The sequence below is a fragment of the Rhineura floridana genome, chromosome 20 (assembly GCF_030035675.1).
Source record: "Rhineura floridana isolate rRhiFlo1 chromosome 20, rRhiFlo1.hap2, whole genome shotgun sequence".
In the NCBI taxonomy this organism is placed as follows: Eukaryota; Metazoa; Chordata; class Lepidosauria; order Squamata; family Rhineuridae; genus Rhineura; species Rhineura floridana.
The window spans coordinates 12,229,738-12,248,483 of record NC_084499.1 but is presented as its reverse complement, the minus strand read 5'-3'; the positions used below and the strand labels follow the sequence as shown (position 1 = coordinate 12,248,483).

At 48.5% G+C, this 18,746-nt stretch overlaps 1 protein-coding gene across 8 annotated transcripts in view; it reads right to left on the bottom strand.

Moving 5' to 3' along the window:
• The window catches only part of AKNA (AT-hook transcription factor), a 73,595-nt gene that overhangs the window by 40,873 nt on the left and 13,976 nt on the right, over positions 1-18,746 (bottom strand). For 6 of the 8 annotated variants that reach the window (XM_061604094.1, XM_061604092.1, XM_061604098.1 and 3 more), the window contains 5 exons: positions 8,549-9,063; positions 6,488-7,698; positions 5,401-5,475; positions 1,814-1,970; positions 63-217 (listed from right to left, as the gene is read on the bottom strand). In XM_061604094.1, the coding sequence (XP_061460078.1) occupies positions 63-217; positions 1,814-1,970; positions 5,401-5,475; positions 6,488-7,698; positions 8,549-8,861 (1,911 nt within the window). In that variant the 5' untranslated portion in view covers positions 8,862-9,063. Of the gene's footprint in view, positions 1-62; positions 218-1,813; positions 1,971-5,400; positions 5,476-6,487; positions 7,699-8,548; positions 9,064-12,420; positions 12,453-18,746 lie in introns of those variants that run through there. The other 2 variants (XM_061604095.1, XM_061604096.1) reach the window with 2 other exon arrangements.

Genomic DNA, 18,746 nt, shown 5'->3' with positions numbered 1-18,746 from the left:
AGGAAATTCGGTTTCCTTACACACACTCCAAAACACTTGCTGGATCTAAGCAGCCAACTTGCCTGAGTCTGAAATTTGCTTGCTTGGGCAGCCAACAGCCGTGTCAAATGATCTCCTGAAATTGGTGTTTCTGCAGAGGTGCAGCCGTCCGCTCCAGGAATGTCTGTGATCGCGGAATTGGGAAGGAAGAAGGAGCCCGCCTGCACTCCAGGAAACCCTGCAATTAAAGCACACAAACGCCTTTGTTGCCTATGCATCGGGATCACTAAAACTAGTAAGGTCTTCCCCAGCTGCGCTGCGCAGAAGAAAAAAATTAGGATCTTTCCTCTGCATTGGATCCTGGTGCCAGTTCCAGACCACTGACCCTTTAGAAGAGACCAGTGGAACCTGCAAGAGAATGTTGTAGTCTGGAGTGCTCCAATTCAGGGTTCCAGCCCGGAAGCTATGTTTTTCTATTTCTCTCGCGCCGCAATAGCCGGTCAACATTTTGCAGCTGCTGAACATGCGCAGTCCTTGTGGGACTGCTTGGGGGGAGGGGGATTTGCACCCTTTGCTTTTGTTTTTTTTTTCATAAAGCTTTTTTCATCCTTCTGCAAAGCTTGGAATAAGGATCCATGCTCAGAGAATACATTTATTAGGAACTGTCATGTTAAAAAAAAGGAGAGGGGCTTCAGGGTTAGTGAATCCACCAACTTGGGGGCTTCCTATCAGCATGAGCAGGATGCTGGACTAGATGGGCCGTTGGCCTGATCCAGTAGCCAGGGTCTGCTGATGATCTTCTGCTCTTATAATTCAACAGAAAATCCACCAAGATAAAACATATGAATGTTTCCAAGGTACATATGAAGGCTTTAGACAGGGGCGGGGAACTCTTTTCAAACCAAGGCCTACATTTCCTTCTGGGTGACATGCCAGCAGTGGGCGGAGCCAGATGCAAAAAGTGGGCAGAACAATGAATGTACATTTGACCACAGTACAGCAGGGAAGATTCTTCACACACCCCTCTCTGTCCTCCACCCAGGCAAGCCAGAGGCATCATCAGAGTTCAAGGGCACACTCCATCTAGGCAAAAACACTGAAGGTGGGTGTGGAGCGGGGGCAGTGAGGAGTGAGGCATAGGGAGAGTTCCGAGGGCCAGACAGGGTGGCCTGGAGGGCCGCATTTGGCCCTTGGGCCTGAGGTTCCTCGCCTCAGTTCTGAGAGACTGCCATTCTGGTGGCTCAGTTAAGAGCATGGTCAACATGATGTCCTCTAGGTACTGCTGCATTGCAGCTCCTATCCTCCCCACCCATTGGCTGGTGGGAGTTGGCATCCATCATCATCTGAACAGCCACATATTCCCCATACTGGTTCTATGCTGTGATGGTGGCTCAGGATAGAGTGTGTGTGTTTGTGTGTGTAGCAGTATTTAACTATCAACATCATTATTTTGTTATGTATGTTATTTTGTTTATTACATTTCAATCCCACCCTTCCTCCAAGGAGCTCAAGGTGATGTGCACGGTTCTCCTCCCTCTCCGTGTCATCCTCGTAACACCCCTGTGGAGTAGGTTAGGCCGAGAGATTGTCCCTGGCTCAAGGTCACCCAGCAAGCTTCATGGCTGAGTGGGGATTTGAACCCTGCTCTCCCAGGTCCTAGTCTGACACTCTAACCATTACACCACCCCCTGGCTGTCTGAGAGCAGCCAACATCTAAGATAAGCCAATAAGTTGCTCACCTAAACCATGTCGTTTTTCCTAAACGGAACTTTCTATGAAACCACCTTTGTTTTTTTTTATTTCGGAGGATGATGCGCAGATCCCTCAGACCTACCTTCATTCCGAGCAACATCCAGTGCTGGGCTAGACCTCCCTGTGACCTCCACTGTCCTGACCTGAGGGATGGTGAAGGTCATGACCTTGGAGGCCTGAGACACAGTCCCCATCTGAACCCCGTGGCTGGGCTTTGGAGGGTCAGAGTACAGGCGCACCTGAGAGGCAGAAGAAATGCAAAGGGATGTTCAGTCTCAACATGATTTGGAAGCACATGAAGTCCTTAGGGAATGGCAACTTCTCAGGGAAGCACCTTCAGGCCTTGGACCAACTTCGCCCGCACAGGCTGGACAAGCAACAGGATGGACCCCAATGTCCATTGCCCTAACTTAGAAATCAGGCAAAGAATTGTCTTTTCTCTTTTAATGCCAGCAATCAGTCAAAGATTTTTTTAAAAGTTTAAACTTTATGGAGTTTTAAAAATAATTCCAACCAAAACACACTACAGTGAGATATCGAAACACTTCAGCCTAATAAACACAACACAAAAAAAAACAATTCCATGGGAAGATCCTGTTCACCGTAAGCTGAGACAATAACTGGGTGGCAGGGATCATTGGAAGAATTGATACAGTTCCTCCGTACATGTACAGAGTGTCTTTCAGGCACCATACCCCAGCTTTTAAAGCACATGCTGAAGGCCCCAGTTTCAGTCTGTGATATCTCCGGCTAAAAAGGATCAGGTAAGAAAGAATGGGAAAAGTGCTCCTCGTTGCTTGAGACATAGAAAGCTGCCTTATAGCGTAGTCAGGCCAGTGGTCCATCTAGCTCAGTATTGTCTACACTGACTGGCAGGGGCTCTCCAGCCCTACCTAGCCAGGGACTGAACCTTGGAACCTTCTGTTCGCAAAGCAGATGCTTTGCCAGTGAGCTACGGCCCTTCACTAGAAGCTGGAGAGCTGTCCCCAGGCAAATCAGACAGAACTGGGCCAGACAGACAAACAGCCTGGCCTAGTTTAAAGCAGTTCCTGGTGCGGCCAACCAGAGTCAGAATAAGAGTGCTAAGAGTGGTGTGTGAGCTCATCGCTGAACTCATTCATAAACCACTCCAGGGGCTGGGAAAAAGTCCCTTATCTCCCCACTCCTTCAGCCTTTGTTCATCATCGCTCACGTCTTTTCAGATGGCAGGCCCTAAAGCTGGGTTTCAATAATCCCTGCCATCTGTGCTGTGCATGTGCGTGACTCTCTCCCTCTCCCTGCCCCTCAGTGAACCACAGACCTGGAAATCCACTCTAATAGTATCTCGTAAGCGCATCCATTCAGAATCTAATTTCTGAAGAAGCCTTTCCTTTTGGGGGGAGGGCCGTAGCTCAGCGGCAGAGCGTCTGCTGTGCACGCGGAAGGCCCAAGGTTTGATCCTCGCCATCTCCAGGCAGAGGTGGGAATGCCCCTCCTGGCTGAAGCCCTGAAGAGCAGCTGCCAGTCAGTGTAGACAATATTGTGGTAGATGGACCAATGGTTGATAAGGCGGTTTCCTACGCCCCTGTTGGTCTGAATGCCCCTGCAGACTGCGCCACACGACCGTTCAAGACCTTAGTTGAGGTGCCCACTACAACTGAGCCACAGGACTAATGGTGGCCCCTACTATTGAAGAGTTTAAAAAAGGAGTTGGATAAATAAAAAGATAGCTGCGTTTTGGTTTGTGTATTGATTTGGGACGGTCTAATTAAGTCTGTTAGCATTAAAATGTAAGCCAAAGGAATTTCTTCCCCATCCCTAATTAATTTAATGCACGATAGCAAGACAGAGCCTCCACACCCAGTGGCATGATACCCAGAATACCAAACAGTAGGGACAAAAAAAGGGGAGGTGGGACTTGTCATGTTCATGCCCTGCCATTGGCTCTCTTAGAAGCATCTGGGCTGACCACTGTAGGAAGCTGGATATTGATCAACATTTGGCCTGATCCAGAAGACCTCTTTCTTTTTGTGTCTCACATCTTCCTTCCTCTTTCTGGGCTGCCGCTGTGGCTGTGCTGCGGTTTTAGAAGGTGCAGCTCTAAAATGCAAGAAAGGGGGCGGGGGGGGGCCTGTCGCAACCCTGAGCTGCTGAATGTTTTGGCACACTTCCCCCGCACTTCCTGTTCAAGCCGAGGCCGCCTGACTCACAAAAGCAAACAGGGCCCGTAAACCAGAGTTGGGGTGTGTGTGTTTCCTACAACAACAGACAGAACGATGATCCCTTCTGTCCTTGAAACAGATTCTCAAGAGCTTAAAAACGTTTGAAAGGTGACCTCATCGATCCAGAAGAGTCGGAGGAGGTCTGGGTGAGAAGAGCCTGGCTGCTGGACCTAGCCAAAGGCCCACCTTGTCCAGCATCCTGGTCTCACAAATGGCCAACCGGATGTCCCAATGGGAAGCCGGCAAACAGGACCTGAGCGCAACAGCACTCTCTCCGCTTGTGATTTTTAGCAACTGGTGGGGACATAGGAAGGTATCTTACACAAAGTCAGACCATTGGCCCATCCAGCTCTGGACTGTCTACCCTGACTGACAGTGGCTCTTCTGGGTTTCAGACAGGGGTCTCTCTCAGCCCTGGAGATGCCAGGGGTTGAACCTGGGACCTTCTGCACCACCTCTGAGCCACAGCCCGTCCCCATACAGCCCTGCTATTCAATGGCAGACCAGCTCTGACAGTGGATGGAAAAAGTAGCCATTGTGGCTAGTAGCCACTGATAGTCTTACCCTCCATGAATTTGCCTAATCCTCTTTTAAAGCCACATGTTGGCGGCCATCTCTAACTCTTGTGGGAGCAAATTTCGTAGTTGACCATGCGCTGTGCAAGGAACAACTTTCTTGCCAGCTAACCGCCTGCTGGCTGCAGGAAATTCAGAGCTCAAACATCCCCATCTGCTGGATGTCCTGCAACGGAGAGCCCACCACTTCTCCAGGTAACTGGCTCCATTCTTGAGTTGCTCTCATCATCAATATTATTTATTAATTACATTGATACCCCACCTTTTTTTTCATGACAGAAACCCAAGGCGGCTTACATATGGTTCCCAGGCAGTCTCCCATCCAGGCAATGACCAGACCTCACCCTGCTTAGCTTCAGCAGGGAGCTGGCCTTATGAGCCTTCAGACCATAGCCTGGGACAATATGTGTCTCCTTATGTGAAACTGACATCTCCCCTCCTGTAACTTAAGCCCATTAGGCATCTGGCAGCAAAGAAATCTTTGTCCTCTTCTGTATGACACAGTCTTGTGTTAAAGCCAGTTGCCTAGTCATCACTGGCGATCAAGAATTCCCTCCAGGTGAGTGAGTGCACAGGCTGGCAAAGGAGGGTCAGAGAGCCTGGAAGGGTGGAAGGCAGGGAGACCAACTCTAGGTGAAGCCAAAGTCAATGAGAAGCAGAGTGGTTGTAAGTAATAGGGCAGGCAGGTGGGGTGATTGAGGCTGGTGGGGCAGAGCCCCATTTGCCCTGATGGACCAACCTCCACTGCCACAGGGGTTGAGGAGATAAGAATCTAGCCCACCCACCAAATCCAGTTCCCCACTCCTGTCCTACACGTAGAAATCTAGCCTGGCAGGGAGACCATTGGATGAAAAAGAGAGCCAGGCAATGAAACAGCCCCAGATGCCTCCTACCTTTGCACCCAGACGTAGCCGGTCAATGGTGTTCTCAGCTTCAGCGTACTTTGTCAGGAGTTTGTGGTAGTCCTCCTAAAAAAGAAGAAAAGGAGATGGCATGCATTAAGTTCCTATGCAGAGTACCAGCCATCCCCACTGACAGAGCTCAGGCTGGCCAGATAACAAGAACATAAGAAAAGCCCTCTAGGATCTGAACATCAAGTCCAGCATTGTGGTTCCCACAGTGGCCACCCAAATACCGATAATAGGCTCTTAACATTTTGGAGAACCTTGCTTTTTCGTTACCCAAGATGTTGGCCCAGTTCTCCCCGAGGTGATGAATTCATGTCTAAAACTGTACCGCTTCAGATGGCAGAAGACCCACTTGACTGAATGCTCTTCCATACAATAAAAATACATTTTTTTTAAAATCCCCATACATAGAAAACTAGCACATCATCATGGAGAAGGGTGCTCATCCAGTCTTCTTCCCAACATGCTAGCTGTCTAGGTGTGGGGAGTTTCATATGGAGGAGAGCTCAATAATGTCAAATCATGGAACAGTGTCCTTTCTTTCTCCACTTGCTGTCCAATTATGGAATTTGCTAAACTATGGGTTGTAGCCAATGCTAGTCTAGTAGCCATGAGTAATGTAGGTCTTTCATTGGGTCTACTCTGAATAAAACTTACTTGGATACAACCCTCTATGGAATTTGCTTCCACAAACTGTACTGATGGCTTCCAACTTGGATGGCTTTCAAAGAGGACTAGACAAATTCATAGAAGATGAGGCTATCAATGGCTGCTAGCCACGACGACGGTGTTCTGCCTCCACTGTCCGAGGCAATATATGCCTCTGAAAATACCAGTTGCTGGAAATCACAAGTGGGAGAAAGCTCTTCCACTCAGGTCCTGCTTGCAGGCTTCCCATAGGCAACTGGTTGGCCACTGTGAGAATAGAGTGGTGGACTAGATGGACCACTGGCCTGATCTGGCTCTTCTGATGTTCTTAAGAGGTACAAGTTCAGACCCAGGTTGCCCGCCCAAATGAGAAGCAAGCCACATGTGGCTTCAGAACTTTTACAATGCACCGTTAAGACGTTACCTGAAGCTGATGTACCAGCTCCGTAGCTTGCTCTGGGGATTTGAATTCCTCAGGAATGACAGAAATGGTGGGGCATTTCTGCAGGGAGCCCTCACCACTGCTCAGCAACACCTCGCGGACAATCTCAGCAGGGGACTTGAAGATCACTGGCTTCCTCGACTCTTTGGCCCTCGCCGGGAGAGTCTTCCCCCGGGGCGGATGGTAGCTGTGGGGGTCCTTGGGGAACCTGACTCGAGGCTCCACTTTGGAAAGATCCGGAAGCGGGTAGTTGAGCTGCCCTCGGCCGTACCGCGAGGTGTCACTCATGATCGGGGACACCTGACTTGCTTGGATGGGCTTGCTCGAACCAGACCCCCCTGCCTTTCCCCGAGCGGCCCTCCCCTGTGGGCTCAGAGACCTTGACTGCCTGCTCAGTTTGGATGGAAGCCCATGAGGCACATCCGCTTTCAGCTTCCACAGTCTTTCCCGCTGCTGATAGCCAACTTGCCTCAGGGTATGAGGCACTTGCATCGCCCCGTTCAGATCCAAAGGCCTCTCCTTGGGTTTAGCCGCAGTTAAAGGAAAGCGCTTAGCTGATCTGGATCTGCCGGAAGCAGCAGCCGTCTTGACAACAGCTCCCACAGGTTGGCCCAGCTTCTCCACCCAGGAGGATTCTGGGAAGATCTCGGCCTCAATGCCAGGAGGATTCTGAAGGTCTTCTTCAGACAAGGGGCTATGACTCCGGTGTGTGGAGCCTGCCGGAGAACTGAGCCCACGAGGGTTTCTCCTTGATGGGTAGGTGAGCGCTGTTTCCTCAGGAAACTCCTGACTTTCGCCCTGTAGGCTCTGAGTCTCAAAGGCATCTATTTTCAAGTGGGTGCACTCCGGAGGAGGCCCAGAGGGAGAGGGGCTGAGGTTGGAGTTCTCCGAGAATTCCTCATCCTCACCTTCAGAGGTAAAACTGTAGGATTTGCTGGACTTATACAAGGCCAGAGAGTTTCTCAGCGCCTCAGGACTGGCGCTATACTCTGACCCATACTGGCCCTCGTATGAAAGTTCAGGGTAGGACTCTCCCTCGCTGTTGGCACACCACGCCTGTCCTCGCTTGTCTAGATCCTGGGAGCTGTCTAGACCTTGGTCATCTTCTGGGATGGCCAACTCTGGGCCTCTGTGCAGACGCCAGGTAGGAATCAGGCCATGGTTTTCGGGGCTCCTACTGTCCTCTAGATGTTCTGGGGGGAGGGGAAACAAAAGCTTAACTATTTTTGATTGCAGAGCTCAAAGCAGCTTACAAGCATTAAAACATTACATTAGGGCCTCATCCACACCATACATTTAAAGCACTGTAATACAACTTTAAACGGTCATGGCTTCCCCCAAAGAATTCTGGGAAGGATCCTTCAACAAGCCTTTTAAGTAAAGATCTTATCCCAGTCTGCGTCTGTCTTGGAATTGCTCTTTAAGATGTTTTTGAAGCTTTTTTAAAAAAATGTTTTTAAAAATGTTTTGTTTTAATATTTTTTAAAGATGTTTTGTTTTAATATATTTTAATGTTTGTTGTTATGATGTTTTATAGCATTGTTAGTGTTTTTGTTTGCTGCTCTGGGCGCCTGTTGGAGGAAGGGGGGGATATAATAATAATAATAATAATAATAATAATATGTGTTGTTTTTTAAGGGTACTGAGAGTTGTTAGACCCTCATTCCCATTCACAGAGTGCAGAGCATTCCCTGAGAAGGGGAAGTCATTGTTAAACCGCTATGGGAACTGTAGCTCTTTGGTCCTCCAGATGTTGTTGAACTACAACTCCCATCAGCCCCAACATACATGACCAATGCCCAGGGATGATGGGAGTTGTTGTTCAGCAATATCTGGAGGGCCAAAAGTTCCCCACACCGGCCACAGTTTAACTATGCACTGTGCAAAGAAGTGCTTTCGCTTGTTTGTCCTGCATCTCTCAACATTCCTTGTGCAGCTCCCATTCATTTGAACGAGGTCCACACAAGCAAAGCCTTAAAATGCCTCCGCTCAATCGATGGGCGTTCCTGGAGAAGCATGAACCAGATCTCTTGCGTTACTCACCGTGTGGGTCAGTGGGACTCCTGCGGTCGGTCTCTCCTGCACATGCAAAATCGTGAAGTTCACCGAGGTCAAAGCGCCAGTCACCTTCTGCCAAAAACCCCTGGTTGTCCTTAAGCTCTTCCAGAAGTCCGTTGTCCTCCGGTATCTCGTGGGGGGACAAGACATCCCACTGATCCATGCCCCTTGCAAGTTTGCTTTCTCCCACATCAGGGACTCCATCCTGATCCGCACCCTCCTCAAGCTCATCTTCCTCCTCCTCCTCCTGTTGGGGGAGCTGCTGCCATTCAAAGCCATCACTTCCCACGTTGGACATTCCCGTGATCCCCGGTAAGGCAGACTGATGCAGGGTGGCGTGGCAGAAGAACCTCCCGGGGCAAAGAAAAATAAGTGGGGGTGAGGCTCACTTGTGCCACTTCATCGCGGCTTCTAGAAGAGCGGGGGGAGGCAATACAAGCCTTGAAAAAGCAGGTCACATTGCGGCTTCATTCAACATTTCTCCACATTTTGACCCCAGGCTGCAAAGGGAGGAAAAAGACCGGAGAGAGATTGAATGGCCGTCCAGAAAGTTGGCGTGGACCGTCCCCAAACAGGCCTTTGCAGATAGTGTTTCTGAAGAGAGAAAGGCCTTAAAGCTGACCTAGAAGATATGCTCCAAGTGGCCAGCGAACAGCAAAGCAAGGCGATGCCTACAGACAGAATTTGGACAAAACAAGTGGTTGGTGGTCCTGATTTTCCGGCAGCAGCCCCAAAATATGCTCCCAGCTTTGGTCAACTCAAGAGCTTGATGTCATCAATCCTGCTCTGGCACTCTAACCCAGGCTGAATGTGGCCCTCCGGACCTCTCAGTCTGGCCCTTGGAACTCTCCCCAGGCCACGCCCCTCACCAGCCCTGCTTGAAGGTTCCCCCTCTAGCTTGAATGTGTCCTTGAACTCTGATAATGCCTCTTGTCTTGCTTGTTTGGATGGAGGACAGCAAGGGAGGTGGGAGTGTGTGTAGAAGCTACGGCTTGCATGCATCCAATATCAGCTCTACTCAGAGTAGACCCACTCTGTTAATGGACATGGCTCACTTCGGTTCATTAATATAAATGGGTCTACTCTGAGTAGAACTCAATTGGATACCACCCGAGCTTATTGTACAAAGGCAAAATTGGCATTCATTGCTCCACCTACTTTTGCCTCTGGCCCCATCCACTACTAGCATGCGGCCCTCAGAAGGCTACCTAGATGGGAATGTGGCCCTCAGGCTGACAAGGGGTCCCCACCCCTGTGCTAACCATTACAATGTGCCATCTTTATTTTCCCCCAATTTGTACATTTGATTGCAACACTCCTTTGCTGTTTCCTCTTCACTGGTTATCTTATGAGAAGCTTATGAGCTCTCCCAGGGTCAAGAAACAGAGATAAAACAGGCAACTTGTGGAACTTTAAAAGGCTAGAGTGCTAGAAAGCCTGAGTGGGGCAGCTGTGAGAGTGCTGGATGAAGGCAAATCCTCATGAAACTGGGGACAATCACCAGCTGTCAGTGTAACCTACCTTGCAGGCTTGTTGCAGGAATAAAAGTTGGGGTGTCTGTGGGTGGGTTAGTGGGGAGAACCATGCAGGTCATCCTGAGGTCTTTGGAGGAAGGTTTGGATGATAAAAAATGCCATCAATCAATCAATCCATCCATCCATCCATCAATCGAAACCTAAGGCCAGGGTGCCTTTTCTCGTGATTGGGACCACTTTGCACAATAGATCCTTCACTCTTCTTTGCACTCCTCCCCCCGACAGCTTTCCCCCCTCCCCTTCCATGCATCTGGGAGACACACAGAAATTCCTGTCTCGGGCTGTGCCATTTAACCCAGGCAAAGCGAGAGGCAGCGGAAGACAGAGCTCTCTCTCTCCCCTCTCCAGCCACAGAAAACAGTGGCATCAGATAACATCCCGTTTCCTCCAACAGAGAGATGGCATCGACACCAGAGCCAGCAAGGCCATGAAGGACTCGCGTAGACTCGAGAAACTCACACAACCCACTTTCAAGACTATGTTCATCAACTCTGACGTGCACAGCTGTTGGGAAGAGGAGCCTGTTGGATCAGGCCAAGGACTATTTTCTGTTTTATTTGGATTCCTGCATTGAGCAGGGGGTTGGGCTTGATGGCCATATAGGCCCCTTCCAACTCTACTATTCTATGATTCTATGACTCACCTAGCTCAGCATCCTTTCAGGGAAGGGCCAGAGCTCAGCGGCAGAGCATCTGCTTTGCATGCCGAAGGTCCCAGTTTCAATCCCCGGGATCTCCAAGTAGGGCCAGGAGCATCCCCTCTCTGAAACCCTGAAGAGCTGCTGCCAGTCAGTGTTGACAGTACTGAGCTAGATAGACCATTGGATCTGACTCAGTATAAGTCAGCTTCCTAGGTTCCTACCCTGGTCTTACAGTGGCCCTCAGATGCCTCTGGGAAGGGCAGGCCCTGAGCGCAACAGCACTCCGCCCACCTGCGATTCCCAGCCTACTGTCTCCGACTGTAGAGGCAGAACCTAGTCATTGTGGCTAGTAGTCACTGACAGCCTCATCTTTCATTAATTTGCCTAAGCCTTGGTGGTTTAACCTTGGTGGCCATTAGAGATGGAAGAATCTTGTCAACTGTGGTTTGCTTTTTTTCTCATTTTCCCAACCTGAATATTCCTGCAGCAATTTGTGAGGTTTTTTTTTTAAAAAAAATCCTCACGAACATTCTTCAGCATCTCAGTGCAAATTTCTCCTAACAAACACATTTTTTTTGCATGCAGCTTTGACTAATGCACACATTTTTGCAAGCAATGGCTCCCAATATCATGCATTTGAATGTTATTTTTACTAATAGATTCATCCGCATACACGCCTCCCCAATATATGTATTTTTGTAAACTTAGGATGGAGAACTACATCACAAAATTCAGATAAGCGCACACTTTGAAAGATGGCTGTGTTTCGGCTCACATGCAAAGGGCTCTCCGTTTTTGAAAGCTGCTTATATAAAAACAAAGTATTATTATTGGGTAGATCACAGCCCTTCTTAGAAAGTATAGCAAGGCTCCAGTCCTATGTCTGCTGACCCAGGAGGAAGGTCCATTGAACAAGCCTGTATAGGATTGTGTTGCAAAACCCTTGGTGAATTTCTGGATTGAACATAAGGGCAAAGAAACAAATAAAATTGTAGGCAGGCTGTTCGCTGACCACACCACCCTGTCAACTTTTCGGAGCTCTTTCACTACTATTGCACCATCCCATTTCCTCTTGAGGGCCTCTTGTGCTGTCTCCTACGCTGCTTTGCTGGCCAGCCTCAGAAAGCATCGTGGCAAAAATCACAAGTACAACAGCTCTGCAGAAAGGGCTCTGACGGCAGAGGAAGCCCCCCCTTGCAACCCTACACAGAAGGGAGAATTAGGAAGAGAGAGACAGCATGGCGTCGCAGTTAGGGGTGAGAGACTCTTTTCAGACTGAGAGCTGCATTTTCATCTGGGCAACCTCCAGGCCGGCAGTGAACTGGGCCTGAACAAAAAGTGGGCAGAGCAACGAATGTACATAGGCTAGTTTCTACACACACTCAGACACACACACCCTGTAATCCTCCACCCAGGCAATCAGAGTTAAAGGGCTCGTTCCAGTGAGGCAAAAACAGTCAAAGAGGGGTGGAAAGCAGGACTGGTGAGGGGTGTGTCCTGGGGAGAGTTCCAGGGGCCTGACAGAGAGGCCTGGAGGGCCACACTTGGCCCCTGAGGTTCCCCGCCTCCAAGTCAGAGTTTTTGACTAAGACCAGAGGGAGCCAGGTTCAAACCCCCACCCAGCCACAAAGCTCCCTGGGTGAGCTCAGGTCAGTCACACATTCCGTCTTGGCCCATCCTACCTCACAGGGTCGTTGGAAGGATAAAATATAGCTGGGTGGTGGTGGTAGAAGAGCACATATTCATGGCCTTGAGCTCCTTGGAGGAAAGACAAGATGATCAGCGAAATAAGACAAAACCAGCCAAGAAGTTGGGTGACCGAGACAGTGACTTAGTCACTGGTCAGCATTCTCGTGCCCTACACAGAATCCCACACTTGGAAAGATGCACCCAGCAATCCCTCCTTCACTTCTTCCGAGACCATCAAGGCAAACCTCTGAAAGCTACTGTCAGATAGGAATTCTCTCCTAACTCTTAAAAACAAAAGTCTGCTTGCAGTCCAACATCACTCCTACTCTTTGGCGGCCAGCCAGGTTTGTGCTGTTAGAAGCTAAAGAGACAGCAGGGACCTTGCTTTTTTTCCCCCCTTCCAGAAAAAGGGAGTGTAGCTTGGGGTGTCATTGAGAGATTTATTTCATGGGTCCCTGCAGACTGAGGCCCCATCTGCCCAATACATTGAAAGCAGTATTTTACCACTTTAAACAGTCACAGCACTTTTAAGAATCCTGGAACTGCAGTTTGTTAAGGATCTTGAGAGTTGTTTGGAGAGACACACACACAATTCCCCTAACATAGTGACAATTCCCAGAGTCCTCTGGGAAGAGGGGTAGATTGTTAAACTGCTCCAGGAAATGTAGCTCTGTGAGGCTAAGAGGGGCCTCCGAACACCTCTCAGCATTCGTTAACCAACTACAGTCCCCAGGATTCTGTGGGGGAAGCCATGACTGTTTAAAGTGGTTACGATCCAGCTTTAAATACATAGATGAGGCCTGGCGTTTTTTTGCAGGTGTAGTCTACAACATGTCGCTGACAAGGTAACAGAGCATTAGTGGCGGATTTATACTGGACCATTCACCCATCATTCTGCTGTATTAGTGGCCCTGCGATGCATCCCTAATGATATTATCGCCACCTGGAGGGGTGCTCTTGCGCTATGCCCCGACAAATGCCCCAACAAATGCAACAAAAAACCCCAGAATGAAAAAGTTACAGGATTTTAGCAGTAAGTTACAGGTCATGCACTGATTGGGTTAAAGCAATATTTCCACTCTGAAACTTTGCGAACGGTATTGAAAGCAAGATGACTGGCCCAGTACCAGCAGGAGCACAAATCAAAATGAATGCACAATTAAAAAAATATATATCTGGAGAGGCTTTTTCTGTGGGACTCCCCTGCGTCGTGCCCTGCTGCAAGAGGCAGCTGATTTCTCTCTGTTTACAAGCTCTCTGACTGCCAGCAATGGTCAGTCCGGCTCCCAAAGCAACATGTGACAATTTTACAAAAATAAGCTGAGCTTAAAAAGAAAATCTCCACCCAATACATCCAAAGAGCCATATTCAACTGCAGCTCCTGAGGCTGTAGGTTTTTTTTTAAAAGCCACTTTTTAGCCATTTTCTCATGCAAGGTTTACCAGTGGCCGAACTGTGCTTACAGTATCCTTTTGGGAGGAAGGGCAGGATATAAATTTAATAAATAAATAACTCTAATAATAATCAGGACTAGAAACTTAGGGTGGCGTTTAGTTAAGTCCTACTCTGAGTAGACCCATTGAAATTAATGGGCCTAAGTTAGCCACGTTCACTCATTTCAAGGGATCTACTTTGAGTAGGACTACCATTGAATACCACCATTAAAGGATGCTGTAGAAGACATCACTTTGAACAGAGACTCTTGGAACATGAAGTGGCCTTTGCATCTCTTAAACGTTTTTTAAAAAAGGTACAGGACCTTCGTCAAGCAGCAAAGCAGACCGAAATTAATCATCCAGGCTGCAGAAAATTGGATCTGTTGAACGGCAAACTTTCTTATAGCAAGGGGTCAGGCGGTCATTAAAAACATCATTCCAGCTTTCCCCCAACACATAACCAAGAAAAAAGCAAAAAAGCAAAAAACACAGGCTGGCTGGTAGAGATAAACCACAATGGATGCTCAGCCAGTAGTCAGAGACAAAGCCAGCAGGTTATCAATCAGGGATGAAGATGCCTGGCACTCTTCACTCCTTGACAAGTGATTAGATTATGGCTGTATGCAAGATCCCGATTCAGAAGCAGCATGAAACACCAGTTGGCAGCTCACAACAGCAGGCAAGGGCTCACACCCTCCTTCTGGGCTTTTCTCAGTGGCTGGGAATTGCAGGAATCCCTGCTGCACTCTGGTCCTGCTTGCGGGCTTCCCATTCGGGCATCTGGTTGGCCCCTGTGAAAATAGGATACTGGACTAGATGGGTCGTTGGCCTTACCCAGCAGTGCTTTTCTTGCATTCTTAAATGATTCCCTGGGATGGAGAAGGGAAAGGAGCTCTGTATGCGTTCAGAGGCATTCTAAGGTCTTGCTATTCTTTCATTTTAAAGCTTTTATTTAACAAAATTTATATACTGCTTGATTGTAATAAAATCCCAGAGCAGTTTACAATTAAAAAGATCACCAGTAAAAGGTAGTTAAAAAACAGATATTGAAAAATGTCCAAAAATTAATTAAAAACAGCAATAAGCTAGAAACTAATTAAAACACATGTCTGGATTAGATTTATGTTTCAAGCAGGTGACAGAAAGGATACAGCAAAGGCACCCTCTGATGTCAATGGGCCGGGAGTTCCAAAGTATAGGTGCTGCCACACGAAAAGATCGGTTTCTTACAAGAGTGGAAAAAAGGTTTACGTGGCACCTGTCCCAGTGTCAGCTCTACAGACTGAATTAATGCCTGTTTTGCATTGCTTTTAAATGTATTTTATGTTGCTGGACACCACCCTGATGATTTGCAAAAAGGCAGATATATAAGGGTGTTTTAGTAAACAAACAAACAAACAGGCCTGAACTGGAAAGGGAATATGTCCAGTATATTTATCCAGGGTGACACAATTTATTTATGTAACTTGCGACTGATCCATTGCTAATGTATCACATGACACAGGGCAGGCGACACAAGTGGCAAAGATGCATTAACCCTCATTAGGCATCAAAGGCCTTCCAAATTCTTTGATTGCCTTCCATGTTATATCCAAACACACTGATCTCTCCCTCGGCAACTCTTGTATCCAAGAGGTGGGTGGCGTGGGAAGCTACTGTTCAGCACCATGGGAATTATCCTGTGGTGTTCCGCAGGGTTCCATCATGTCCCTCATGCTATTTACCATGTATATGAAGCCATTGGCAGCTGTCATCTGGCGTTTTGGAGTGAGGTGCCATCAGTATGGAGATGACACCCATCTCTACCTCTCTCTTCCATCTGAATCAGGAGAGGCAGTCGAGGTGTTGAACCAGTGCTTGGAGGGAGTGATGGACTGGATGTGGGCTAATAAATAGAGGCTGAATCCTGAAAAGACAGGTGTTATGTGTCTGGAGTTCTCATGTCCAGGAGGTGGGAAGATGGCCTGTTCTGGAGGGAGTTGCTCTTTCCTTGAAGGAACGGGTCCGCAGCCTGGGGGTCCTCCTTGATCCAACTGTGTCACTGGAGGTTCAGGTGGCCTCAGTGGCTGGGAGCGCCTTTTTCCAGCTCTGGCTGGTTTGCCAGCTTTATCCCCTTTTGGACAGAGAAGACAGTGCTCCATGCTCTGGTAACTTCCAGACTGGTTTATTGCAATGCTCTTCACGTGGGGCTGCCCTTGAAGACGACTCGGAATCTTCAACTGGTCCAAAATGCAGCAGCCGGATTACTGGTTGTGGTTCTCTTTAGGTCTCACATAACCCCTGTTCTAAAACAGCTGCATTGGTTGCCAGTTCATTTCTGGGCCCACTTGAAGGTGCTCACGTTAGTGTTTAAAGCCCTAAATGACTTAGGTCCCGGATATCTGAAAGACCACCTCCTTTCCTACAGACCCTTTTGGGTGTTGAGATCAGCAGAGGGGGCCGTTTTGGTAGTTTTGCCACCCTCGGAAGCTCAAGGGGTGGTGGCCTGGTAGAGGGAATTCTCTGTGGTGACCCCTAAACTGTGGAACTCCCTCCCACCAAGGTGTGTCTGGAAACTTCACTGTGCAGCTTTCAGCGAATGCTGAAGATGCACCTCTTTACTCTGGCCTTCGACACCTGAGATGTATATTTTTAGGACCCAGGCTATTTTCTGTGATGTCGTTTAGGTTGTTTCTAACTGTTTTTAATTATGTGCTTTAAAATTGTTGCAATCTGCCCTGGGACCTTTAGGTGAAGGGCAGGTAATGAATTCTTATTCTATAATAATAATAATAATAATTCAGTAATTCAACAGGAATGTGGCAAATGGAGCACAGCAGGGCAGATAACTCCCCAAGAATCCTCACTTTCATTTTTTTTTTAAAAAAAGCAAATATTTAGATTTAAAAAAAATTAAAATCCACATCCAGGTGAGGGTGGGAAAATCTCCATTGCACAGAGGGCATGGGACACAGAAAAGAGAGCACCCATGATTGAAGCGGAAAGGGGAAACTCACTGGGCATCTCCCCACTACCAATGCAATTGGCATGAGGGCCTATGGGGGGAGAGACACAGTCGACATAACAGGGTCATTTCAGAAGTCAGTCAATGCTAGGGGTGTCGGAGCATTCTGACAAAAACAGACACAGGTGTGGAAACTGTCGAGACTCGTTTACTCCTCCCGTCTCTGCAAGAGAATTCAATCCAGCAAATATAACTGGCATTAGCTGGTGTTGTTGCTTTCAGTCTGCAAACAGTATGTTCCGCCCCTCCCAATTTGCATTGCGTTTCCTTTGCACTGAAATGAGTGGGGTGAAAGAACGTCATGACAACGCAATTTGAGTAATTTATGCAATTAAGGACATTAATTACGCAAAGCTACATAATTTCACCACAGCAGACATCAAGAAAAACAACAGAGGTTTCAGGGGGAGGCGAACTGCAGTAGAACAGAAACGGTGCTGAGTGCAACAAATGCAGGGCGGAATGGAAAGCGACATCTTCTTACCTCCCTACTAAGGAATGACATGCCCCAGTTCTAGCAAAGTGGGATCTATGGGGACGGCTGACCTGGATGTTAGCCTGCCTCGCAGTGCTTATTCGGGCCCATGTGAGCTGACAGATGCAGGCGCGCACATCCCCGTCTGGGGTTCAGTGAATGTGCATAATGCAACACAACAAAGGGTTGCATCCAGCTAAGCTCTTCTCAGAGTAGACCCATTGACATCAATGGCTCTAAATGGGTCAACTCCATTAATTCAAATGGGTCTACTCTGTGTAGAACCAAGTAGGCTACAACCCTAGAGGTGGACTGGAGCCTTTCAGCTTCAACTTACTATGGACATGGATGATGATGATCCAGCCATACAAAAGCCAAAGATTTTTTAAACACACCCACCCCTCAGTCCTACATCCAAGCAAGCAACAGGTACCATCAAAGTTAACGGGCAGAGAAACATAGGAAGCCACCTTATTTTGAGTCAGACCATTGGTCCAACTAGCTCAGTATTGCCAACACTGACTGGCAGCGGCTCTCGAGGGTTTGCAGCCCTCCTTGAACCTGGGATTTTCTGCAGCAAGGCAGATGCTCTACCACGAAGCTACGGCCCTTCCTCTTGGCCAAATCCTCCTGGGGCACATCCCAAAGAGGAGAAAGGCACCGCAAAAAGCATGAAGGGTCCGGCCTAGTAAAGTCCTAAAGGCCAGAAGGGATAAATTCAGTGCAGAGTTTCCCCTCCTCTGGTTTACAGGGAGAACTTGGATTGCTCAAAGGTTCCCTTTCTCGGCACATGTTCCCTGTAGTTCCACTATCAGCAACCCCACGAGGAAAAAACAAACGCAAGTCGGACTGAAGTCAAAGAGAGACGGGCCGCCCTGTCTGCAGACAAAGAGCAAGCTCTTTTTTAAAAAAATGCAAAAGCCACAGAAAGAGGCAAAGCTCAAACAAGAAGCAGAAGTGCCAACGCACGCGGCAGAGAAAGTGGATGGGAGAGAGGAAGGAAGGCAAGGACCAAGGCAAACATCGCCATTGCATCACTTCTTGCGAGTCACTGCAGCGGGGGGACTGCCGGGGCCAGGGTGGTTGGGCACCTGACGCGGGCCCACATCCCAACAGGGGGGCCCCCTGGCCCAGAGGGAGTGAGAAAGCAAAGACACAACAGTGGTGGTGCTGGGAGGAGATGTCACTGCCTGCTCGCTCACCGATGCTCTGCCTGACAAGCAAGCAGATGTTATAGCAATGGTGAGGAACGGGTAGAGACAAGGGTGGGGAGGAAGGGGGGATCCCTGAAGAAGGAGGGCTTACAGAGGCTGTCTTGCCCAATGGCCCTGCAAAACCTGAGCCAACACTATTTGGCAACGTCACATTCAAAGCACCCTTCAGGTATCAGAAGAGAAAGCAGGA